The sequence below is a fragment of the Rhinatrema bivittatum genome, chromosome 4 (assembly GCF_901001135.1).
Source record: "Rhinatrema bivittatum chromosome 4, aRhiBiv1.1, whole genome shotgun sequence".
Taxonomy (NCBI): domain Eukaryota; kingdom Metazoa; phylum Chordata; class Amphibia; order Gymnophiona; family Rhinatrematidae; genus Rhinatrema; species Rhinatrema bivittatum.
In genome coordinates, this window is record NC_042618.1 from 457,788,042 (window position 1) to 457,815,634 (window position 27,593).

At 41.2% G+C, this 27,593-nt stretch overlaps 1 protein-coding gene across 1 annotated transcript in view; it reads right to left on the reverse strand.

Moving 5' to 3' along the window:
- Nucleotides 1–4,300: 4,300 nt before the first annotated feature.
- OTOGL (otogelin like) overlaps nt 4,301–27,593 on the reverse strand; it is a 205,429-nt gene continuing 182,136 nt past the window's right edge. Inside the window, exons 54-57 of the mRNA XM_029597118.1 lie at nt 26,630–26,749; nt 18,968–19,013; nt 10,731–10,810; nt 4,301–7,046 (exon numbers count right to left, since the gene is read on the reverse strand). Of these exons, the coding sequence (XP_029452978.1) occupies nt 6,846–7,046; nt 10,731–10,810; nt 18,968–19,013; nt 26,630–26,749 (447 nt within the window). The 3' untranslated portion in view covers nt 4,301–6,845. The remainder of the gene's footprint in view (nt 7,047–10,730; nt 10,811–18,967; nt 19,014–26,629; nt 26,750–27,593) is intronic.

Consider the following 27,593-nt stretch of genomic DNA (forward strand, 5'->3'; position numbering starts at 1 on the left):
GACATTTTACAAAGACTTTCATGGTTTTCCCCTAATTTAAATGGCTCGGGAATTTTGACTTTTCCATGTCCACGAGACCCCAACCTTGGGAAATATTACTTCAGGAATATGGTTGTAGTTATATATGAATTATAATTAACAATGCTAAAGTAAATGAAAATTGATCTCATCATTTATTAAAAGATGTCATAATCTTCTCATGATGGTGTTTGTTTGTTTTTTTTTAAGTTAAATAGCTATCTGCAACAAGGTTGTAAATACATTTATTTCAAATTGTATTGGAGTTCTGTGCAGTCACTTTGCAGGCTATAAAATTGGAGTTTTCAGTTTGTAGGGCTATTACATACAAACATGTCATGCGTTTAAGTCATTCCTTGCTAGTTATGTGCAGTTCTTCAAGGGGATGCCATAAAAGCATGCACTGGAATATTTGCATTGCACATAATGTTTCATGCCGAGTCTGCTTAGCATCGCAGAGCACACTGGTATTTAAACTCAGCAGCAAATACCTCTGACATTCAAGCCAGTCGGAGCAGCTAGCTATGCCTTTTTGTCTAAAAACAAATGAGCTAAGTCTCTGAGATTTCAGGCTTATGAAAGCCCTAATAAGCTCTACAGGTCTCCAGTCTGGCACAGAACAGTGCAGAATAACAACAATCAAAAAACTACCCTGAGTTTCAGAGATGTGACCTTTGGCACCAAGAGATGGGCTCGTTCCCAAGCCCTGAATATTCCCATCAGCAAGTTATTTTAGCTCTGTAGGCTGAAATCTGCTGAATGTTCGGGTTATTTCATGCTGATGTGCCTCAGTCCTTTTCCTAACATTTTGCAATAATCACTTTTAAGGGGGAGGCTTCAAAAACAAAACAAAAAAAAAAGGCTGATTTTTAAAGGGTCAACAAGAGCAGGCTCATTGTTCTACACATTTAATTAAATTTGCACGTAGCACATTCCACCTAAATAAGGAGGGGACTACCCAAAATATAAACACCAGTGTCAATCACTTAATGCACTGCACCTAACAGATCAGCATAATCTAATTTAAAACTAATTCATTGATCAAAACAACCTCTGTCCAGATTAGAGACATTCTGGGCACACTGTTGCCCTCCGACACAGTGACTGCCCTTTTCCTAATTCTCAGGCCAATGCAATAAAGCGCACCCAGTCTAATGCACAGTTTGCACGCGTTTAGAAGTTTGCTTTGGACATGCAAAACTTAGCACCCAATGCAATAAGGGGATTAGCGCATCAAAAACTCATCACACGTAAATTCCATGCAGACGAGGACTACCACTCCCTGATGCAGTAAATCGCTGGGCGCCCAATACACACTTTTTAACATGGAAACTTTAACTCCAGCCCTGGAGTTGGTGTTAAGTCATTCCACCAGTCAAGGGCTCAAAAGAAATGCAACAATACTGTTCTGTGTGGTTCCTTCTTCTAAGTATCATTGCGATGCTTAGATCTACTGCTTTCAGTGTTCAAGACTAAAGGAATAATGTAATGACCTGACCTAAAAAAAAAATAAAATTCTGGATGCACAATATACACGCACAATGTACACGTTTCAGGCGTGTATATTGTGCGTGTATATTGCGCAAAATCAACTGAGGTGGGACAAAACGGACACTCGTATTGAGTGCCTGTTGCAATTGTGGACGTACCGCTATGTCCAATGCATTTGAACAGTAGGGATGCATAATTCTTTCCTAGTGCGTCCTTTTTAACACAGCAGCTCATTTACATATTACATAGGGCACCCAGGATTTGTGGCTGTGTACGCTTTAGGAAAACACTGTGCATCTTATTGTATTGGCCCCTCTATGTCTGAAGAAGCTCTTTGCTACTATTTTACACAGATGTGTTGAAGTAGTAGCAGACTTATGTTAATTTTTTGAAGGCAAGGGTGCGCAGTCTATCATAGCCCAGGAAATACTTTCTTTTTTCTGCCACATGACCCTTTCTATAGGTCCTTTAAACAGAAGGTTTTTATCTTAAAGTGTTAGGCATAAAGGTGAACAAACAAGATGAAGGTGATACACTTTCTATTGGACTAGCTTTGTGACTAGTGTTTGAGAATAAACTCCCTTCAACAAGCCAGGGCAAAATGAGCTAAGGATGAAGATGCCCAAAAATACAAGCATATTGATGACCAAGTTTAATTTAATTTAATTTCCACCTTTATAGCTCTAGGATAAACAAGGTGAATTGCAACTATAAGAGGCAATCAAATTAAAACAATAACAGTTTAAAACAAGCAGAATAAAATATAAACAAAATATTCTGAGTAAATTAAAAAAAACAAAAAAAACCCCATCACTCAGAGTACAAACATCCACAAACCACATACCCAAACACATCATTTTTTAAGAAGTTAAAAAAAATTCACCCCCACTCAGCATATAAATAACCAGGGACAGCAATGTTAAAACTGTCCTACCCAGCTCAGCAGCAGCACATATATAAGTCTGAGCATATCTGCTAAGTGGGAGGGAGGGAGGGAGGGGAAAATCAGAGGTCAACTGGGGTCTATGTCGTTGCACCACAATAAGATTGACAAACTAATTGTCCTTATCTGTAGTCATATTTTATGTTTCTGTGGATCTCATGAGATTTTTGCCATATTCTTATGAATAGATATTCATGAATAGATAAATAGATATTCTTATATCTATTTAATACCATGTTATAATGTAAAATAGGGCTGTTACCACCCTATTCCTTTAGTTATCTGGAAACCGATGTGATATCTCGATCGAATGTCGGTATACAAAAGAAATAAATAAATAAATAAAATAAAATATGTGAAAATCACCTGGCCAAATAGGTAGCTGTCGTCTTGTCCTGGATCAAGTTCATTTCAAGGGAATGTGACCTTGGTTTCTGTGTGCTGACTGGCAAAGACCAGGAGAAACCTGCTGGTTTGGAGCTTGAAGACATCAAGACAATATACGGGCCGATACAGTACAGTTAACCCTCGATTGGACGTGCGTTTTCGACGCGCTAGCGTTACCCCTTATTCAGTAAGGGGCCAAAAATGCGCGTCCAACCCCCCCCCCCCCCCCCGAACCTAATAGCACCCGCAACATGCAAATGCATGTTGATGGCCCTATTAGGTATTCCCGCGCGATTCAGAAAGGAAAATGTGCAGCCAAGCCGCACATTTTACTTTCAGAAATTAGCGCCTACCCAAAGGTAGACGCTAATTTCTTCAGGCACTGGGAAAGTGCACAGAAAAGCAGTAAAAACTGCTTTTCTGTGCACCCTCCGACTTAATATCATGGCGATATTAAGTCGGAGGTCCCGAAAGTTACCAAAAGTAAAAAAAAAAAATTTAAGTCGGCCCGCGGGTCGAAAACTGGACGCTCAATTTTGCCAGCGTCTGGTATCCGAACCCATGGCTGTCAGCGGGCTCGAGAACCGACGCCGGCAAAATTGAGCATCGGCTGTCAAACCCGCTGACAGCCACCGCTCCGGTCGAAAAGGAGGCGCTAGGGACGTGCTAGTGTCCCTAGCGCCTCCTTTTACCTGTTTTTACTGCTGGGCCTAATTTGCATACTGAATCGCGTGCACTGGAGAGCGGGCATTTGCCCGCTCTCCCACAGACTTTACTGTATCGGCCCAAATGTGCGATCATGGTTTGTTATGCACATCAGTATGTGTTATCCCACACAAGTCATCATCACGTAAAAAATGTGTCAGGCTTGGGATCCAACTATCAGACTAATATGCAGTGGAAATGTCCAAAGCATTCCCTTTCGCATTTATCATGAGCACTTATATATTTATTTAGTATTTCAACTGGACACCTCATTAACAGGTGATGGAATAATCTGAGTACTAGTGTAATGACTAGTTTAAACATGACTAGATCTGTAAACAGATACTACAGTCCCCAAATCTTAGCCTGACAGTAGAAATTAATTTTATTTTCATGATGAGATTTTTTTTTTCTATCTCTGCACTAAAAAATGTGGGGATGTCTGATTCACCTGGCCTAAATGAAACCTGAATATATTGTTGACATTAGTTTATAGCACGGCTTGTACAGGAGTGACTTTCATCATATCATGCCACAACAGAATCAAACATGATATTTATCATATTTGCCCTCAGACCATTGGCTGTGTTGTCTCTGTAAAGCTTTCTGCCTTTCTGGACTAATGATATCTTAGAAAGAACAGCAGGCTCTCTGTTAAGTGATCTTCTGTAGGACAGCATTGGAAGGGTAAGGGTTTATGGCCTGGAAAAGATGATTAAGCACAACTTATTTTTAGATAATCTGTTTATTGATTTCTTTTCTTAATTTATTACAAATAATATATTGCTAAAGTGCAAAACCATGTTTATATATAAAATATATCACATGCCAATTCAGTTAAAACCAACAAAACACTGTTTCTATTTTACTACATGTAGGTAATACAGGTGTTTTTTGGCATCTTCAGCCAGCATATGTCTGAATGAAGCAAGCAGCTGGTGAAACATTAATTTCACTGGATAATTACTGCCTTTGAGTGCCCTCTTGTAAATATGGAACAAGAGGGACAATGTTCAGGAAAACCAAGGCATTTGTTCTATTTAGAAGCCTGGGAGGGTTTGTTTGTTGTTGTTTTTTTCCTTTATAGGACCCATTTTTTGTTTGTTTGCTTGTTTGTTTTATTTTGTTTTTCATTTTGTTTATTGTTGGTTGATTTCTGTTTTTTTATGTTGTTGTTTTAAACAAAAAGAAATGAAAGAAAGAAACAAATAGTGCTCAATCAACATGCTGGCATGTAAATCCATGCAGACATCATTTCTGATACAGTTGACAGCCATTGCTCTGCAAGAAATTTTGTTTAGCTTGGCTGGTTTGTATTTCCAACAAATAAATGGTATGGTGATGAGGCTACGATGGCCCCTGATATTGCCAACTTAGACATGGGTGACTTTGAGAACATTTGGCTATCACTCTGCCTTTATAAAGAACATGTTCAGCTGTGGAAACAGTATATAGACAATATTGTTATGCTTTGGAGTGGGACGAGGTTGGTTTGGGTGATTTTCTCCAGTGGCTGAATGCCTTCCACCCTAATCTGCAGTTTATGTATAACACTGGTAAAGAGAAAATCACTTTTCTGGACATTACAATTTTTCGGCCTCTGGGGGTTTTGAGTTTTCTATTTTCCATAAAGCTACAGACAGAAATACATTGCTTCACCTCACAAGCTGCCATCCTATGTGCTAGCACAATAACCTGCCTGTCGGGCAGTTTTTGAGGTTGCGTTGTTTGTGCTCTTCTGACACTGAATTTTTCTCCCGTGCTCAGAAAATGAAGCTCCATTTTTTTACATCCTGGGCATCCTTATCAAGTTTTACTTGTACGTAAAGCATTTAAAAGAGCTCAGTGGGCTAATAGACATTGGCTGTTGTCTCCCTAGTCTAAAGTCTCTGAGCCAAAGACTGTATGTTGCCATATTCCCCCGATATTTTTTCTATAAACGAAGCATGCAGACATACTGGCATATATTAGGCACACATACAGTCTATAAAGAGTCTTCAGGTCTGGCCTACAAAGAGCGCCAAATTTACGGGACCACCTGGTGTCCACAGCCTTCCATTCTGTAACTTCCTAGGAGATTGCTCTGGTCACTTTCTCTTGGGAAACCTGTAGCATGTGCGACCAGTCTTGCCCGTTCCTTATCTGTTGAAACAGCATTCTGCATGTAACTCTACAGGACTAGTTTATGAGGTGTGGTGCCCCTGCCAGTTGCTGTGCATTGGCAAAAGACGGTTCGTTCAGTGGGTACTCGCATGCAAGTTCTATTCGGGGCAAAAGTGCAGAAGCAGCTTTAGTTTCACATTGGAGTACTGCCTCCCATGCTTTAAACGACCCAGTTTGCAGTGGTGGTACAGCCCCCTTTAAATGTAAGAGGGGGTGATCACAGTATGCATTGGCTAGAACAATGCTTTATTTGCAACTGGGTCACTGTCACTCTGAAAGGACCTAACAGAGAAAATGAGTGGACCATGTTCGATAGAACACAGGACCAGTGTTTGAGCCTTGGTTTCTCTACAATGACATCATTCATTCATTCTAGCATTTAGAAGCTATTGACTTGAAGTGTTGTTAAATTCACTAACGTAGTGACTTTATACACCAGCTGTTGCCATGGCGGTGCCCATGTTAAATTGATTAAAGCTGCTGCTTAGATTGTAAGTTTTGCTGAAACTTGAGTTTTGCTGGTTATCTGGATATGCTTTATGATAGGGTTGGTTTGTTTTCTAGACCTCCCGACTGGCCCCTGATGCAGATAGTTCACTGTCATAACACTGTCAGTGTCTGATATATGATACCAGCATTTCATTGGTTTACCCTTTCCTGAATAATATCCAAACCAGTCGACATCACTACACCACATGTGTGTCTGAACTTGTTTTTTTTGGTAAATCTTTATAAAAGTTTTCACCAGCTTGCTAGAAACATTTATTTGAAAAACACTTTGGGCTCTGTTTTCAGAGATGTGATAATTTCATGCACCTTTGCCAAGTTACATGATATTTCCTTTTGAAAATATAGTCCCTCCTCTATCAAACTGAAATAACTTATAAGAGATTTCTCCCCGCCCTATCCACCCCCATAATATGTCTACTGAATTTATCTGATGGTATGAAAATCACATTAATATTATATATTATTAGTGTACTTGATGGCTCATAAATCACAATAGAAGGAAAGTGATGAGAATTATCAGTCTAGAATGTGTTTTGCTTCCCATATCAGTAAATCCATTCTGATGAGGACAGGCAGGTTCTATGGGGTCTTCTAGGAGAAACGTGAAGAGACAGTGGATGAGCCTTGCTTAATTCCATTGGCACGAGCAGTCCAGAGGCTCTTGAATGACGTACATGACTTCGGTGCTGTTTCCGGTGCAGTACAGTGGCACTGTCACATTTTGCACGCCGTTTTCTCGACAGCATTTGCAGAACCTTAAATGGCTATCTATGTTGACATTAAATATGGTGGCCGAGGGGCACTTGCCATCACAAGAGGCCACATTTATCTGTTTAAAAAAGAAAGCAGAGAAGGAAATGTTGTACATTTTTTCATTTCTCAATAGAAAGAAACATTTGATTTGGTAATAGCGATGGCAATTACTACTAGTAGTAGTAGCAGAAATATGGAAGGTACATTAAAGCAATGGTTGGTCTCATTGTCTGCCCTACACAATACAAGACCTGGGGAGAGGAATGGACTCTGGTGTAGCATAAGCATTTCTTCACAGAAAGGATAGTAGCTACAAGGAAGAGCCTCCGAGGAGAAATGGGGGTGGATGCAAAAACAGTAATGGAATTGAAGCAAGTCTGAGTAAGCGCAGTGGACCATAATGGTGGGGAAGCAAGGTTGAAGCCAGAGATCAAGTGAGTTCTGCACTCTGCAGTACAAAAACAGAAAGGGAAAATGGACAGACTAACGAGGAAATAGAGTTACATGGAAGATGAGGGCAGATAATGACTAGTCTGGGGGTGTCAACTGCAATCCCAGATGGTCGCAATCCAGTCAGGTTTCCAAGATTTCCCTAATGAATATGCAAAACATAGATTTGCATACAGTGGAGGCAGTCCATGCAAATATATCTCATGCAAATTCATTAGGGATATACTGAAAACCTGATGTGTTTGCGACCCTCTAGGACTGGTTTAACACCCCTGAACTAGATGGATATAGCAGTCATTATCCGCCCTCATCTTGAAAGTTACTCTGTTTGTATGTTAGGGAACAGGAGGAAACTGGGAGAAAAACTTATTTTTGATCAAGTTGAAATCACATGGAGGAAACTAGGATGTAACTTGGGTCTGAACCGAGGTTTCCTGTAAGTTGTGCGTGCATGCTTGTGCACACAGGTGGTGAAACAAGCACGCTTGGATAAACAGAGCACACATAAGGAAAGGAAAACAGAATAGTGTTTCAAAGAATAAAGTGCACAAATTTGTATATTACCTTACGCATGCATACAGTTCATAAAAATATCAGAGGGAACATTAGACTCAACTGAAATTGGGCTGGTAATGTAATGTGCAGAGATAACAACATAGCATCGTAACCTTAGTTTAATTCTGTGATTCACCTCGCTTCACTCCATATGAGGCAAAATTGAGAGACAATGTGTTGCAATTTAAGAACTGTAATGTACATTATATTTCAGACCTTCTTCCTGAGCTTTTAACCTTGGTGTTCTGTCATTTTTCTCCCCAGTAATCCTCCTTTCACTTTGGCTTGTCTTCTCCTAACCCAGAATACAATCCCTCACCAATGAAAATCAAATTCTTCCCTTTAATAACAAAATCTCTATCCTACCTACCAACTCATTCAAACCCATCGCTCTGGTGCTGGCATGACTATGGGGTCTGGATGCTCATGAAAGGATGGTAAGAAGACTCCACCTTAGTATTATTGATCCAAAGTCTCAAACTTCGGCTCATACAGCATGTCTTCCTAGCTAACATCCTAAGAAGCTTAGTGCCTACTGCCTACTGTGTTCCCATCTACGTGATTTAAGTTCATAATAATTCTATTTGCTTGTTGGGCTAACAAGAAACTACAGATTCTCCTGAGGGTTTTGTTTTTTTTTTTGTTTTTTAAAGCTGCAGATGTGAGAGTTGAGTCCGAACCATTACAGTGACATTAAAGCCTTTTTTCATTTTTCGCCTTTTTTCAAAGATTCTAATTCCTCGTAGAAGAAGTGAACTGTGCAAAACCTTGGTCAAGTCAGGATTGTGGATGCCGGTGCTGGATGCAGCTAAGGATCCTTTCTTTTCATCTTCAGCACTTTGAATTGTTTGGTTTTTTTGCATGTACCGAAAAGTTATTAAAAAGTGTTAATAAAATGGACTTAAGATGTATTGATTACAACTGGTGAGTCAATTAGGAGTTGTGCAATGTTATTCTATGTTTTATATGATTTTATGAATGTGTTCTCTTTCTGAGCTACCTTGAGCTGGGGATTTAGATGGCATATAAACTTATTAAATAAACAAATATATCAGTGCCTCAAACATTTTAAACTTCATAAATTCATGTTATTGTGTGCAGCCTGGGCCCATTTGAAAGCATACTACTTTTTAGGGCATCACAGTAATTCTATCTACAGAACCCAATAAATTAAGGAACATGCAAAATCGTGAGGTCCCAGATGTCTGTTGAGTACTGTTGGGTAAAAGTTTGATTGAAATGCCAATAGACCTATTAGAAAACAGATTTATTTCAGTTTAGAATTTGTACTGTCAAATGAGAGCAGGGTACATACCACCTACACCAGTGCCCAGAGGGAACGAAGAATATATCTCCAGTATTTAAATATTTAAAATTCCTTGGCAGATATAAACAGCAAAATTGCACCAGTACAGCTGTCCCAAGCATGAAACAGAACCAATCTTCTGGAAGATGGGGGACTTTTCTTCTGACCCATTAGAGTGGCACTGAGCATGTGGGGCAATTGGTTGTTTGATGTGTGTTTGTTTTCACCAAGGATATAGTCAAATTCAGACTTTTTCAACGGGTGCACATCATTTAACTCATGCAAATCCTCAAATCCTGTCCTCAGGGCTGCAATCCAGTCTGGTTTTCTGAATTTCTACAATGAATATGTATGAGATTTATTTACATGCACTGTCTTAATGCATGCAAATAATAGGGATGTGCATTCGTTTGCGACGAAATAGGAAATAGAGACATTTCCTATCTTGTCGCATTTCAGGTGGGGGGGGGGGGCGACGAAACGATAAAAAACCCACGAAATTTCATGTGGTTTTCTTATAGTCTTTGGGGAGGGGAGAAAGGGCACATTAAAACAAAAAAAACCCCACAAACCCACCCCAACCCTTCAAATTTAATTAATTGCAATCCTCCTGACCCCCCAAGACTTGCCTGACCTCCCCCCCAAGACTTGCCAAAAGTACCTGATGGTCCAGCGGGGTCCCAGGAGCGATCTCCCCCTCTCGGGCCGTCAGCTGCCACTAATCAAAATGGCACCAATGACCCTTTGCCCTTACCATGTGACAGGGCTATCGGTGCCATTGGCCGGCCTCTGTCACATGGTAGGAGCAATGGACAGCAGCAGTGGCAGACGACGGCCCAAGAGGGGAAGATTGCTCCCGGGACCCTGCTGGACCACCAGGGACTTTTGGTAAGTCTTGGGGGAGGGGTCAGACAAGTGTTGGGGGGTTTGGGAGGGTGGGGGTTGCAATTAATTAAATTTGAAGGGTTGGGGTGGGTTTGGGGTTTTTTTGTTTTTGTTTTTTTTAATCTGAAGGGTTGGGGCGGGTTTTGGGCATCGTTTCAGGGGGCAGACGAAATAAATTCGGCCTGAACTGTGGGAAAATGGATTTTTTTTCCCCTACTTTCATTGATGCTCCTTCTCTACGCTGGTCATTCGGATAACAGTCCTGAGGCTGGAAGCCATGTACCATGGGTCCTTCCAGGACCCTGTTTTCTGGGCTCTAAATCTTCCTACTAGGTATTGTTCTTGTTAATGACCCGGACTCCCTTCAATGACAACCCCTTCTTCAGGCTTGTGAATATTACCCCTGCAGTAACCCAGCTGACCTGACTGTGGAAGATCCAATCCAGGGATTGAACCAGAGATCTTCAGAATAGACATACAAAGCATTCACCACTGAGCTACTGGCCTGGCCAAATGTGGCCTTCTGAGCAGCAAGCAAACTGTCCCTTGATGCACTCTACTTACCGGGCTTTGACTCACACAGTCTTGCTTCCTAATGGTTGTTCTGATTATCACTTTCTGACAGATTTTTTCTTCCTGTTTGCCTAACAAAATACAGAATATGGTAATTCACCATTTTGCACTGCACTACAATGATAACATAATATTAAACCGATCCCTTAATTTTATCATCTCCGGATATAATTCCAAAATTCCAAAATTAAATTAATATTATAATCAAGTTTACTTAGGGAATAGTCACTGCTATTAATTGCATCAGTAGCATGGGATCTTCTAGGTGTTTGGGTAATTGCCAGGTTCTTGTGGCCTGGTTTGGCCTCTGTTGGAAACAGGATGCTGGGCTTGATGGACCCTTGGTCTGACCCAGCATGGCAATTTCTTATGTTCTTATGTTCTTATCAATTTTTCATTTTTCTAAATTCTTTTTCCATTAATTTCACATACACAAAATCCCAGGAAAAAACATCAGTATGCTGACCAGATTTTTTTTTTTTTTTGCCATAGTCAAAATGTTTATCCAAAAATGCTTTTATTCTGGTTTTAACTAATGATCAAGTTCTAGCAGGTCCAACAGTTCAAGCCTCTACTCTTCAGTGAGTTATTTCCTACTGGTCAGAATCCTGGAGACCGTTCTTGTATTAAGGCAAACAATTCATCGGAGCTGAATGTCCTTCAATAGTTTTACCTGCAGACGCTTTAAAGTCACTCTGGCATGCACGGCTTCAGTCCACCCTGGCATGGAGTTGCTATGGCCTCAGATATTTATTTATTTTTATTTATTTTTTATTTATTTAATTTTATATACCGGCAACCGTTTGCACATTGTGCCGGTTTACAAGTAACTTACAACAAAAGATATATAGGCAAAGCCTTTACAGAGAACGGTATATAACATAAACGCAGTAACAGAGCAATTAACTAACTATCATCAATGTGTGCATTTTAACCAGAAACCCTTCACTTCAAGGTTAAACACCTCTGAGGGTCACAGTGCTGAGAAGAGTGGTGGTGGTGGTAAGACATGGGTTGAAGGAAGTGGGGTTTAGGGGGGCATCGGAGAATAGATGTTGGATTAAATATGGAAATCTGCATGCTCATTAGGTATGGCATGACATGGCATGGAACCAAAGAGGAAGACAATAAAAGCTATTTTGGGTAAGGAATGATAGCCTACAATTGGCCAAGCTTCTAGGACTGGGAGTTGGGCTGCATCCTTAGCAGTGTGGACAGGAATAACTCACAAACTGTTTTACCACCAAGATTTTATTTTTTTTTTTATTCATATTCTATCTTTCTTGACCCTTCAAATCAAGCTGCATTCAGGTACTGTGGTATTTCCCTATCACCAGAGGGCATTCAATGCTTTAACGCAGTAATAAGGTGCAGTATTTCCAATATCTTACATTTTTACTCCTAATATTGCAAAAATGATAAGGAGCTACTTTTCATGCAAATATACGCAAAGCAGCTCATTGCTAGTACATTTTATGTAAATAAAATAACACAGTTTGCATAAAGAAAATCACAAACAGTTATTTTCTTGAAACTTAACTACAACTCAGGATAGCTAATTTTCCCTGGGAGCATCAGGATGCTAAGGTGCATCTCAACGCTCCTGGGCAGTATCTTAAAGGGCCATAACGACCCAATCAACTCTCCCAACCGAATGTAAAACCCCGAGGTGCCTTGTGAGAGGTGCTCCTCATGTAGAAATAAAAAGTATCATGCCCTACCGCTTTTCAATAAATCTCACTCAGTATTAGAATCCCACCAACTCCCTATAATCCCCCCCCCCCTCCCAATCCATGCTAGCCCAACCCTCTCCCTGGCATACTTGGTAGCCTAATGGGGTCCAAAGCACCCCCTAGATTCCTTGCAAAAAGTCATCACCATATGAAATGGCACTGGACACGATACAAGTTATGCCAGCCACTGGGGGGAGAAATTTATTGAAAAGGGGTGAAGTTTGGTAAGGGGGAGGACAAGATGCAACATTAAAATTTTTATATATATATATGACGGCCACCTCTAGAGGGGATTACAATTGGTGAGAGGTGATCAGGCTAATACGGCCCTTTAAGAAAATTTTGACCCCAAGTGAAGAGGCCACTGTCATGTGGCTTTTGGGCTATTTTATCATGCAGTATTTTTCCCCAATGTATTTTGCCATGATAGCAAATATCATATAGTTTTCTAAGCTGTGGTACCAAGTATTGCAAGATAGTGAACACCCGTGGTATATTCCTCTCCTTCCAGGAAAAAGTACTGTGACTTTGTAAATGACCCCCTACTTTTGTACCTGTGGCAATGTACTTTGTTTCTGTTGCTAATGTTCAGGACTGCTGCCTTTTATGTCCAGTTAATGTCAATGACATTTTCAATGTCATTCATGCTTGGTTTTTTTTTATGCAAAATGATGTAAAAAGAATTACATTTTGTTTTTTGTTATTTCTGCTTCATGCACTCTAGTTGCAAAAACAAAATAAAAATAAAACAAAATGAAATGAAAAAAAACATAAAACAAAATTGAAACAATTTCTTTGCATGCACACTGATGTGGTGCTTATAGCCCCATATACAGGCATGACTTTTAATAGCAGTGAAGAGGCAATGAAACACTTTTTGACATAACACATAAAGAAGTCCTTATTTTTGTTCTCCTAAATTTTTTTTAAATTTTTGATCATAATAGCTTTACAATTATTAATAAGTTTCTATAATAGTTTTGCTTTAACCTTGTAGTTGTCTTGCTAGACAGACAGACATTGCAAGCTACATAGGAATGTAGTACAAACAGAGAAAACTGGACCACAAGGTTATGGAAGCATATTTAGAATGGACACAAGGCCATGCTAACTCTGCAACTAATAAACCCTAAAATCACATTTACATATGAAGCAAGGATTAATTTGCATGAAGGGTGAGAGCAAATTACCATATGGCCATTCAGATTAATCATTTATAATAGAAAGCCAATCATAGAATTTTTGACATTTATGTAACGTAGTTTAGAAGTGGAAAGATGTGTAAAACCCTATAGATAGTCTTATTATCAGTGAAATCATTTGAGAGAGAGTTTTATACTGGTGCTTTGTGTAGCACTCTGCCTCTCATCTCTCTCTCCAAGTTATACCTTACATTATTTTGTAGCATTTAATACAATAAATTTCCTCCACAGCTGTTGGCTTTAAGTGCCTGTTTCAGTGAACCACATCAATACCCCTGTAGTTTAAAAATTCAGACTATACTCGACCCGATCTTTCTGAAGATGCCACCGGTGTAATATGTTAGGTGCAGCCATTTGTTTAAGGACAAGTCAGCTTTGATGAACTGTTGACCTTGAACTATTTAGCATAATGTGTTAGAAGCTGACATGGAAGGAATGAAAACTGAGGATTTGGATTTGACGAATCACTGGACTTGCACATAAAAAAATAAAGCACTGCAGAAAAATTAATTGTACTTCACATACAGGGCTGAGTACTTTTGAGATTTGGTGACATTGCTCTGATATAATCTTTTTGGGCTTTATTAAGTTTAAATAGCAAAAAGTATTTCAAGTACATGACTGTACAGGTATTTCTATTTAAATATTAAAACAAAACAAAATGCATGTTAATGCTTGTGCTCCAGCACCGACTGCCTTGTTTAGAACGCAATAATCCACAACATTTTTAAATATAAATGTTATCTGTACACCTGCATTTCCCCCTCAAGCAAAAAGTAACCACTATGTATTATCATTTCAAATTTTCTAAATGATCTAAATTACTTCTAGGACAAAGTCTCTTGGATCACATTAAAATTAGTTCCAAATCACGACACTGAATGGAGGCATAACATTTCGGTCACATTTAAAGGACATTAGACAAGGTGACCTATTCCACACATAGGTAAATGTATTGCATCAGGATTCCAAAGTTCATTTAATTTTGTGAACTGCTGTAGCCATAACACAGAGCCACAGTCTGGAATACTGCACAAGTAACAGTCCTCCCTAATTGTCCTATGACCACTGTTTTTCTTGAATTATGATGATCGGTGTTTGTGTTTCTCAAGTCAATTCTGGAGTCCTCCCTAGTCAGGCTGGTTGTCAGTGCATATCAAGAATAAAAGCATGAAATAGATAAATGGATTTCCATGCACTGCCGGAGATTGATTTAAACTTCTTGCCACCCTCCTGACAACACCCCCCTAAAGTATACAAACGTCTCTCGAGCATTATCATTATGAGGCAAATTTTAAGACCAGTGCGCGGGCGCACACATTTGTCAGTTCGCGCACATGGATGCCGCGATTTTAAAACATGCGCGCGTATATGCGCGTAGATGTATGAGTGTTTTAGAATTGGCGATTCGCGCGTACATGTGTGTACGATTTCATATTGATTCACGCATGTGAATGCACCTTGCTCAAGTAAGGGGGGGTATTTTACTAAACACGCACTCTGATGCAGTTACCTATTTTCCCAGCTTGTTCCCAGTTCGCCGCAGTAAAGGAGAGGACTTCATAAGCCCTCCAGCTGATGCGCCTCCCTTTTATCCTATTAGCCCCGACCCTTAAAACCCTGCTGACCCTCCTATTTTTTTTTATTTCATAACTAAGATGCCATCCATAGCAGAAGTAAAGTTACACGGTAGGGGACACCGGCGCGCGTTTGCTTGTGTAAAGACTTCCATGCAGACTTCATGGTACGGGCTCAGCCCACACATGTCCCGCCTATGACCCACCCAGACCGTGCCCCTCCCATTTTTGCGAAACATATTTTGTGCGCCTACCTGCGTGGTTTTTAAAATCCGCGCAGCGCGCGCTGGGCCAAGTCACTCGCGTAATTCCCAGTTTTGGCGCTCACAGGGTTTTTAAAATCGACCAGCAAGAGTCTTGTGAAAACTAGACTGGCTGGGGATCCCCTAGGACCAGCTTGAGAAGCACTGATAGAGATGAATGTTAAACTGCTGAGTACGGTTCATTTCACTTTTATCATTTTTCAGCTTGTCTTTTGTACTTTAACAAGGCACAGTGAATCCTCATTTGCTGTTATTTCTTTTTCTGCTTTATTAAACAAACGACGAAACACTAGGGAAGAGTAAGAGCCGTGACTGTCCTCACAGATTATATATATATACCTTCAACTCGCCTCAAAACTTTACAAAGCACTTATTACACAGCTCAAAATGACATTTCAGAGCATTATCCTGCATGAGCAGTAATTATTACATGCCTGCGTAGTTGCATAATTGATACTGTGCAGATTACTGTGTGTCTGCGCTGGATCTGGAAAACACTGGGCTCCTTGCACATCTTTAATTGGCCCAACATATAAAATATCCAAAGATGGTTTTTCCCGTGAACTTTTGAGGCCGCACATGTCCCACATTCACTCCTCTTACCCAGGGGCTGAAACCGGCCCTTGCCCCCGTTCTCCCAACTGGTCAGGTTTCAGGATCTGTCTAATGAATATGCATGAGATTCATTTGCAAGCACTGCCTCCTGTGTATGCAAATATTTCTCCTGCATAATCATTAGAAATATCCTGAAAACCCAACGGGGTGGGGGCTTGAGGATCAGTTTGAGCATCCCAGCTCTTACCAACGGCACACGGAGTTAGGGATTACTACACCCGGTCTTCATCAAATGGGAGGTTATTGAAAAGAATCATTTCAGTTTGCATTTACAAATAATTAGAAATAAAACAGTTTTTAAAAAAAATAAAAATAACATTTTAAAGTTATTGTAAACAAAAATATGTTAATAATAGTAGTACCTGGTTCACAATTAATATTATCAGTAGAGATTACTGGGGTAATAGTAAAGGGTAATATACCCAGTCCAGAACCTGGCAGAATTATTAGGAATATCAGTTTCTTGTAAAATAAAACATTTTAACATATATGACATGTTTATTAATTCTTACACTGCCACGTGTGGGTTTTTTTAATTTTCCTTTTTGTGAATTGCAAGGTGTTTGTTTGTTCTAAAAAAAAAAAAATTAGAAGTCGCTGGAAATAGGATCGCTAAGCATAGGCATTAGCTTCCGGCACCTTCCTGATTCTCAGGCACAGAAACGTGATGGAAAATATGGACCAGAGGCCCCCCCTGTGGCTACCAGCACACGGCAGCTTTTTAGGGAGAAGGTGCAGAGGGAAGGAGCCTTCTCTTGTTAACCATGGCAAGGTAAGAATTAAATCCACCAACTCACTTCTGCATGCATTTAATCAAGTTGTCTTCCAAGACTCTTTACCCCCATTATGACCCCAGGAATGGGGAGGCATACTTGTAGGGAAATCTGCTTTACTGCTCAGCACATGCTTTTAGTTGAAAATAGTAATAATGATAATATCAATAGTCCCAGGCCTAATAATTAGCAGGTAAGGTAGCAATTAGATTTCATAAATAGTGCTTTATTCTCTCGCAGCCATGTCCCGCAAGATATTTCTGAAGTATAACTCTGTCTTTCCTGTTGTGCAAGCCAGAGCAGCACTTCCAGCAGGGCAATCCAATTTAAATAAAATAAAAAAAAGTGCTGCAAACCTCTGTGGCTTCAAGGACAATTTTTTTTTTTTTTTTAAATCATCTTTCTACATTTGAGTGGTTTAATAAAATAAGCTTTGGTTGAAGACTTCAGCCCCATAGAGGATAAGACAGAAGTGCATACGTTTCCTCCTTTCTTTTATTTTTTATTTTTTCTTACGTTAGAAGGAGAGCCAGGGCTGTTTGCTACGCAAGTCCAATAGTGTGCAGACACCTCTATCTCAGTGCACTTAGAAAAAAACAAGACTACGAAGCACACAATGCTCTATAAAAGTACGACCCCCTTCAAGCTTACACACAATGCATATTATTAGTCTACAGCTATGATAAATGCAGGGATATTTTTTGATGGTGGTGGGGGGGGGGGGAGAGTATTCAGGAGTTTGACCAAGATCTTCCACATCATGCTCTAAATGTGGAAGAGAACAAGTCTGCTTTATTTGTGAACCGCGAAGCCATGGGCGGGTGCCACAGGGGCCCCTGTGTCCACAGACAGTGCTGGGTTTGCTGTACGGTCTGATTTAAGATCATAAGAAGTGCCACGCTGGGTCAGACCAAAGTCCATCAAGCCCAGTATCCTGTCTCCGACAGTGGCCAATCTAGGACTCAAGTACCCAGCAGATCCCCAATAGCTGATCTATTTCTTGTCTCTCACTCCCAGGGATAAGCGCCGACTTTCCCAAGTCTACCTGGTTGATATGTGTTTATGGACTTTTCTTTCAGGTACTTGACCAGTCCTCTTTGGAACCCTTCTATATTAGTTGTCTTGACCACATCATCTGACAACAGATTCCATAGCTTGATTGTGCGCTGAGTGAAACAATACTTCCTATGATTTGTTTTAAATCTGCAGGTTGCTAGTTTCATGGAGCTTCCCCTAGTCCTAGCGTTGCTTGGAAGGGTAAATAACCATTCCCTATTTATCCAATTCATCCCACTCGTGATTTTATAAATCATACTCCCTCTCAGTCATTTCTTTTCCAAGCTAAAGAGCCCTAATCTGCTTAGCCTTTCTCCATAAGGGAGCTTTTCCCATCACCTTTATGATTTTTGTTGCCCTTCTCTGTAACTTTTCTTTGTCTGCTTTGTCTTTTTTGAGATGCATAAAATATTCAAGGTGCAGTAGCACTATGAATCTAGACAAAGGCATTATGATATTCTCAGCTTTGTTCTCTATTCCTCGCGTTTCCAGGGGCTGGAGATGGCGAGTAGGGGGCTGAAGAGAAAGTGATTATTCCTTTTAAAATAGTTTACCCTACCTCACTGAATTGTGGGAAATTAATTTATGCATGAGTATGTACTATGAACTGAATGAAGATGCATTTTATAGGTACAATCAAAACACATCGCAGAGCATTCTTTTGTGATTGTATACTACGTAAATTATATTTTCAAACCAATTGAAAAATAGGTAGCAGTCTTTGAAATGTTCACCATCTGTCCTCTTCCCTGCGCTGTATTTTAAGAGATTATAGTTATACTCCAGAATGACAGAGTTAAAATCCCCATATCCGCAACCATTTAAAGCAGGGCCCGACAGCGCTAGTTGTTAAAGACACACAACATGATCTGAGCAAGGCATGCTTTATTTCCCCACCCACCACCCCGCCTTTTTTTTTTTATAAACATCCCAGCAATTGAGTTAAAAACCACAGCTCTCCAAAACCCAAAGCAAGAGGTAGGCAAAGAATGCAGCCTTCTTCACTTACAAGTCTTGCAGCAGCCACCGTTATACATCTGTACAGTCCCTCCATTCTAGGAAAATAATAAAAGAACATACATTTAGGGAAAAAACTGGGCCCAGCTCAGGGTCTTTCTCTGACGAGCTCTGACCTTTTCACTTGATTTGCTAGACCGGGGTAGACAACGTCAGTCCTAGAGTGCTGACTGTAATCTAGCACAGGGATAGGAATTTGCAGTCCTAGAGTGCGACAAACAGATTTGGGTTTCAGGCTAGCCACAATGGATATGCATGAGGTATTTCTGCATGTACTGCCTCCGTTCTATGCAAATACATCTCATGAATATTCATTGGGGATGTCCTGAAAATCAGATCTGTTTGTGGCACTCCAGAACTCAAGTTGCCTAACCCTGTGCTAGATTACAGTCAACATAAGATGACATCCATACCAGAACATTTTGATCTAAAATATGTTCCTTGACTCTCTGCACACCAACTCACTCAGAAAATAAATGGTTTGTCTTTATTCAAATGTTGGAATAATGGATACAATTTCCTATTTATCCTCCACAATGTAAATCTGAGTTTTTACATTTGCATTAAATTCATTTATATTAATCCTGAAATCAGAAATGATGGATTGTAAAAATATAGTCAGGCAACCAGACTCATATATAGGAAGTGCAGAATATATTATGCACTGAGGATCTATTATCCAAACTCTGTCCACATAACAAGCCAAGAAGAAAGTACTCCCACCCCCCATTTCAAAGCTTGCCTTGATGACTCACCAATCTGCCCATTTCATATCTGCTTAGCCCAAGATAAGATGGTTGGCTTGGGCTTAACACCCTGCTGTCCTTTAGATGCAGTGCCCACATGTCAAAATTCATAACATTTCATAACTCACTTGAAGCTCCACCATTCAGATGGCTTCTGCTGACTGTTGTAAGCATCTGTAAGCCAGTGGTTTACTAAATGGTTCCTTTCCCTGTCTGCTATGTCAAATGAAATTTCAAAGGAGAAAGCCCCTGGCTTCTTTGTTAGTTACAGAGGAATGCAAATGTCAGTCATTCTCACTTATGGCCTGATTTTAAAAGGCCCGCGCATGTAAAAAACGGGGGTTACGCGCACGGTCGGGCCTGTTCTCAAATACGCGTGGTGCACGCAAGGACCAGCTACACATGTAACCCCGTTACGCACAAAAGGGGCAGGCTGGGGGGACAGGGGTGGGGCAGGCTGGGACAGCACCATTAGCCGCTGTCCCGGGGAAGAGTGCGCCAGCAGCCGGCTGGCACGTGGAGATTACTTCCACTCCCGAGCAGCAGTAAGTAATTGAACAAAAAAAACGTGAGTAGCTAGGAAGTTGTTAGAGGTCGGGAAGGAGAAGGGAAAGGGTAGGAATGTAGGTAGGGGGTATAGGAAAGTTCCCTCCCAGTCCACTCCTTAATTGGAGTGGACTGGGAGGGAACTGGGGAAGCCCTACTTGTGCCGCCGTGCATTGCCTTTAAACATTTGCCCCCAATGTGCGCAGAGGAGGCCATCTGCTGGTGCATGTGGATGTTAAAATGCGCCGCATATGTGCGCAGACTGCACACAGATATCGTATTTTATAACACGCACCCGCCAATGTGTGCATTATAAAATAGCCGTATCCATGTGCGCATGCCAGGAACCTCGCGCACGTGGACACATGCGTGCGGGTCTTAAAATCTGTCCTTTAATTGGAGAGTTATTTACATTCTCTTTGATATTCTAAGAAGGCCCTGTGGCTGGAAACTAGTGATGTATTATTTTCCTAATCAACAGAGACACCAAGTGAACATTACTGGACAGGCAAAGATGCTAAAATTTATTATAAGTATCTCTCCATAAAATATTATATGTATTCAAAAGGACCTAATGTAGGATTTTGCAAAAGAGCTTGGGTGGAGCCAATGAGGGGCAAGAGACTGAATACTAATGAGTTTTTTAAATTAAGTATAAAAGGTGGCTATATTTTAACATAGACAGAAAGGGAGAGATGGAAGGATATAGCCATGAGGTGAGGCTTTACTTCCAGCTCCCAACTCGGGTAGTTGGAAGTTTTCTTGTAGTTACTATCCTAAGAAAATTATTTAGTACCGAGACAAATAGCTGTTTGTTATTGTAGTGAAGGAAAGAAATGTGATTTTCAGTGATTGCCTGATTTTGGTTTTATTTCAAGTCAGATGAACAGTATTAAGAAAAGTATTAGACTAATTTAGTTCAGGGAAGGTTTCATTTAGAGTAGAAGACAATATTTTTATTTCTTTTTGTGAGATTGTGGACTTTTATCTCTAGGAAGCAAGATGATACTGACTCCATGTGGGGTGCTGGAAACAAGTCTTCCCCACCATTGGGAAGAATAACCCAAATTATAGCTACATAATGCAAGGTTCCATATTAGGAGTCACCATTCAGAAATAGGATCTAGCTCTCATCATTGCTAAGAATGCAAATAGAATGCTAGGAATTATTAGGAAAGGAATGGAGAATGCAACAGAGAATTTGATAATGCTTCTGTATCACTCCATGATGTGACCTCATCTTGAGTACTGTGTGCAGTTCTGGTCACCAGATCTCAAAAATGATATAGCAGAATTAGAAAAGGTACAGAGAAGGGAAACCAAAATGATAAAAGGGATGGAATGATTCCTCTATAGGGATGTGAATCGGGCTTCGGACGAATGAAAATATCGTCGATATTTTCAAAATTGTCAGAAATAGGGGGCTCCCCTGAAACAATAGGAAACCCCCCCGATATTGATCATGGGGGTTCTCTTGTCATTTTGGGGGAGGGCGGGAAAAACGGCACACAAAAATAACTCCTAAACCCACCCCGACCCTTTAAAACTAATCCCTTTGCTTCCCCCACCCTCCCGAACCCCCCAAAAACATTTTACAAGTACCTGGTGGTCCAGTGGGGGTCCCGGGAGCGATCTCCCGCTCCCGGGCCGTCGGCTGCCACTAATCAAAATGGCGCCGATGGCCCTTTGCCCTTACCATGTGACAGGGTATCCGTCCCATTGGCCGGCCCCTATCACATGGTGGGAGCACTGGATGGCCCGTGCCATTTTTAAAGATGGCGCCGGCCATCCAGTGCTCCCTCCATCTGACAGGGGCCGGCCAATGGCACGGATACCCTGTCACATGGTAAGGGCAAAGGCCATTGGCGCCATTTTTATTAGTTGCAGCTGACGGCCCAAGAGCGGGAGATCACTCCCGGGACCCCCTCTGGACCACCAGTTACCTGTAAAATGTTTTTGGGGGGGTCGGGAGGGTGGGGGAAGCAAAGGGATTAGTTTTAAAGGGTTGGGGTGGGATTTTTGTTTATCGGCTCGGGCGCAGCCAATAAACAAAACCCACGATCGGGCCCGATGGAAAAAAACCCATATGTGAATCGGAACCGGAATTCCGGTTCCGATTCACATCTCTATTCCTCTATGAGGAAAGGCCAAAGAGATTAGGACTCTCCAGCTTGAAGAAGAAACACCTGAGGGGAGCTATGTTAGAGGTCGATAAAATAATGAGTGGAGTAGAACGAGTAAACAATTGGTTGTTTACTCTTTCAAAAAGTACAAAGACTAAGGGACACACAATGAAGTTACTGGGGAATACATTTAAAACTAATAAGAGAAAATATTTTTTTACTCAAATCATAATTAAGCTCTGGAATTTGTTGACAGAGGATGTGGTGAAAGCTATTAGTGTAGCTGTGTTTGTAAAAGGTTTGGACAAGGTCCTGGAAGAAAAATTCATAAACATTTATTAAGGTAGACATGGGGAACTTCACTGCTTATCCCTGGGATAAGCAGCTTGGAATCTATCTACCTCTTGGGATTCTGTCAGGTATTTGTGACATGGATTGGTAACTGTTGGAAACAGGATACTGGGCTTGATGGACCTTTGGTTTGACCCAATATGGCAATTGTTATGATCTTAAGTTCTTATCAGTAGCTGCTTCATCAATCTTCTGGATGGCAGAGATTTAAAGATCATGTGAGATTTTACAGAGAATGCATACTAATCTTCTGGCCAAAATTTGTCTATTATCTTTTGTGCCCAAAAAAGCAATATTTATTTAAAAATTAAAGTATTCACCCACCATCAGCTGACCCCTAACCCTTGCCCACCCTAGACTGCTCTACTGAGCCCCTCAGGACTCACCAAAATGTCCTGGTAGTCTAGTGAGGACCAAGGAGCGACCTCCCTCTCCCAGGCCTGCTGACTGCCATTATTAAAATGGCATGGGACACCCTTTGCCCCATCATGTGACAGAAGCTACCAGTGCTATTGGGCAGCCTCTGTCAAATGAGAGGGGTAAAAGGCTGACTGACGCCATTGTGAATAATGGTGCATACTCCTCACTTCCCCTACCACGTGACAAGGGCTATCTAATGGCATTGGTAGCCCCTATCTCATGATGGGGCAAAGAGCGTCCCACGCCATTTTGAATAATGGAAGTCACCAAGCCAGGAAGAGGGAGGTCACTGCCAGGTCCTCACTAGACCACCTGGGACATTTTTTGTGAATCCTGGTGGGCGAGGGGTGGGTGAGTATTTTAAAAAGGGAAAGGATTGGGGGTGGGTCCTCAGAGAGTTTGTTTTTTAAATAACTAAATGAAAAAAAAAACCCAACAATAAGGGGAAACAAGAAATAGCATGCTCACGAAACGAGGTGCCAAACGAAACAATTTTTTTTGTGTGTATGATCCTACTACTTAACCAAATACCTTTAAAAGATATCTGGCTAAGTAGTGCTGTCAAAACAAAAAAAAACAACGAAAGGGCCAGCGACTCAAACCCCTCTCTCCACGCAAGACACCAAACATGTCCCTGTCGGGCTGTGCTTCCTACACCTTCCCAACCTGAGTCCCTGAATTTGCAGGCCTAGGACCCCAGTGCCCCAGTTTTTGTAACTAACGAAGACTGGGCTTCCCCCCTTCCCTCTCCCACCACCCGCAGTTCCGATATCTGAGGCCACCCTCCCCATCCCCTCCATCCTTCCTCGTCCCCCCCCCCCCCCCCCCTTCTCGGATACCTGAAAGTTCCCTGCCGGGAGCGAGGAACCCACTTCCCCGCGCCCAGCACCTCCAGCGCTGCTCTAACAGATTTCGTCAAGCTTTATGCTTCCAGTGGCCCCTCCTATAGGTGCTGGTGGTGGTGGGATTTTCTTGTGTATGTCTTTATGTAAGTTATATTATTTGGGGAGCATATTTCTGGGTCAGGACTATTTATTTATTTTATTTATTTATTTGGAGTTTCTTATATACCGATAGCCGTTTGCACATCGTATCGGTTTACATACAACTAATAACTTGTGGGCATAGCCCTTACATCGAACAGTAAAAGTACAGTGGAAAAACAAATATACAAGAGATATATGTGAAATGAAAAGCTCTAGGAAACAATATACAAAGGTCTATGTAACAAGGTCTACGTAACAAGCTCTATGAAACAATATACAAGGGATATATAAGTATATAATATCGGAGAATGAAAGAGGGTTTCTTAGACAACTATAATAATAAATATATCTTAAAGAGAGCAATTATGATGTAGGGGACATGATACTAGCAAAAAACAATAACCTTAAACTAAAGGTTATCCTGAGAAAGTGTAAAACAGCCGTGATGAGCTGAGAAATTCAGATATTCAAGAAGGTGGGTCGGTGAGGAAACAGCCTAGTGAGGGTAGAAGGGTGTGGGAGAGAGGAGGAGGGTGAGGGAAAATACAAAGGAGGGCGTACAGAGGGTGGGAGAGAGGGGTGAGTCATGAGGTACAAAGGAGGTGCCTCTACCTTCCAAAAGGTAGAGGCAAGAAGGACAATGAATAATGTTATTGCTGTTATCTAACTGCATCTTGCAAGCTCAATGGCAAAAGAAACTAGAACCCAGATCACCAGCCCTGTACTTTGCTATCAATCACGCATCCTGGTTTTATTTAGTATTATTTTTTTGCTTTTTTTATTTTATTTTTTTTATACAAAGCCTTTTCTAACTTTGGCTGTTTGTTTGTTTTATTTTATCTATAAAATCAGCGGTATCAAAAGCACCAGGTTCTTGTCTATTTTGGATTAAACGGTACTTCTTTAACCTTTCTTGTTTGAGTTTTCACCTTCCAGATGTGGACTAAAGAGAAGATAATTTATGAAACTGTTTCCTCCTCCTGATGTGAGGGTCTTGTGTTCTCATCTTCTTTTTTTTTTAACTTATTTGCCTTGTTTCCTTTATTAATTTGAAAGGCAATTGTAAATGTGCATAAATTTAAAGTTTTCAAAAAAAAAAAAAAAAGAGCAGGGAAGTCACCATTAGCAAGGACAGGAGCTGCCGAGCTGCCGAGGACTGTGGTGGGAACACCAACAAAAGGAATTATTTGTTTCCTCGGCATGATGAGGTGTGAAGGCATCAAAGTGCTCAAAAAGACAAATGATTAAGGCTAGGGCTTCTGATTCTAAGGGTTTTTAAAATGAAAATTTAAGTGGTTATTTTTCATGCACTTAGGGGGGTTTCTGGGGTACAAAAAATACATGTTTATCAGAGTTTTCATGGCATACATTAACATTTTTGGTGCATTTTTAGGTGTATTCAGTTTAATAAGGAGTAAATCGATTTTACATGCTGTGTTGAGTGGTGTGTGTGTATAGCTAGTATGAGGTTAGTATAATGTATGTGTGTATGTGGCTGGAAGGGAATGGAAGTAAGTGTGGATGTGGTAGGCTATGTGTGTATGTGTAAGTGTGCCTGGAGGGGGTGGCAGACTGTGTGTGCGTGTATGTGTGTGAGGGGGGCTGGAGGGGGGCTGGGGGGTAGCAGGCTGTGTGTTTTGTGTGTGTGAGTGTATGGCTGGCTGGCTGGAGGGAGTGGTAGAGAGTATGTGTGTGGCTGGAAGAGATGGTAGAGAGAAAGCGTGTGTGCATGTGTGTGTGGCTGGAGGAGGTGGTAGAGAGAAAGAGTGTGTGTATGTGTGTGTGGCTGGAGGAGGTGGTAGAGAGTGTGTGTGTGGCTGGAGGAGGTGGCAGAATGTGTGTGTGTGTGTGTGTGTGGCTGGAGGGGGTGGAAGAGAGAGAGAGAGTGTATGTGTGCGTGTGTGTGTGCCTGGAGAGGGTAGCAGGCTGTGTGTATGTGTGTGTGGCTGGAGGAGGTGGTAGAGAGTGTGTGTGTGGCTGGAGGAGGTGGCAGAGTGTGTGTGTGTGTGTGTGTGTGTGGCTGGAGGGGGTGGAAGAGAGAGAGAGAGTGTATGTGTGCGTGTGTGTGTGCCTGGAGAGGGTAGCAGGCTGTGTGTTGTGTGTGTGTATGTGTGTGTGTGGCTGGAGAGTTGGTATTAGACACTCCCTTCCCCTATTTACTCCGCCTCCCTTCCATGCTTCCTCTCCGGACAGCAGGGTTTGGGTTCTCTTCTGGCCTCACAGCTTCTCTTTGCTTGTGCCAGGGCTTGGGCTTCCCATAGACCCACTCCAATAACATCATCAGAGTATCATAAGTTAAGTCTTGTTTTTTTGGGGGGGGTCTGTTAAAGCCCAAACCCCCTATTTCCCCATTGGGGGTATTTTATTCAAATTTTTTGGTTTTAACCAAAAACCCTAATTATGCATATTATACATGTGCAAAATTTGAAAATGGATGCTTCTATCCCCATGCATATTATCATATGTAGCGCAGAGTACAAACCTTTAAGCATTCAGTGTCATTAAAAGGGGGACAGACAACACTAGAGCCCAGTATCATAGCACCTACAGGAGTCTTTGTGCATTCATATTTAGTGCAGTTGGAAACCCACACGCTCCCAACCTACAACAAAAAAGAGAGATGCAAAGTTACGATAGTACTTTTTCTCAGAGCAATATATAATGTCCTTCTGATACATGTTCCTATAGTTATTATCATGCCTTAAAGAGATCTTTACCCTCGGATTCCTTGACATGCGAAAATACTGAATTTCAGCTCAGAACATTGGCATTGAGTTACAGAACTTCTGGGTGAGTGGTTGAAATCGGACTCATGATTATTTATGGCTGAAAGTCATTCACATCTGATAGCCACATGGCGACCTATGTGAAATAAGCTGAGGGTCCCATTGGCCAAAGAGTCTCCATCAGTTCGAAAACAAAGGCACCATCGTGGTTTGGCACTAATTAATATTCTTGTTGACGGTCTCAGCGGAGAAGGACTGAGCCAGCCTGGATGCCAGATCACCGTCATTCTTAGAGATGTTCTCTTCAGAAGAGAAGAGAAGCACATTGGAAAGATAAGTGTCTATGGGGAAGGTCACTACTACTGTCTGTGCTCTCTGTTTTAGGGAAAAATGAAGTATTTAAGATTTCAGTGTCATCAACTCAGCACCTTTCACAAGCAGTAAATTTTCTAAAGAAATTTAGAAAACTAGAAAATACTTTAAAGAAATATCAATGAGCATGGGGGCCTAATCACTAAAACCCATGCTAAAAATTTTTAACATATACTTAGAAATGCTACTTAACACTAAGTATCTGATTCACTAAGGGTTTTTCCCATAGGCCTGGATTTTCTAAGGTTGCAGACCTTAGAGAATCCAGTGGTAACGAGGGGCAGAGGGAGGGGCGAAGCGGGGAGGCAGGCCTGCGAAAGCCAGCAGCGATCGCATCACCGCGGTGTT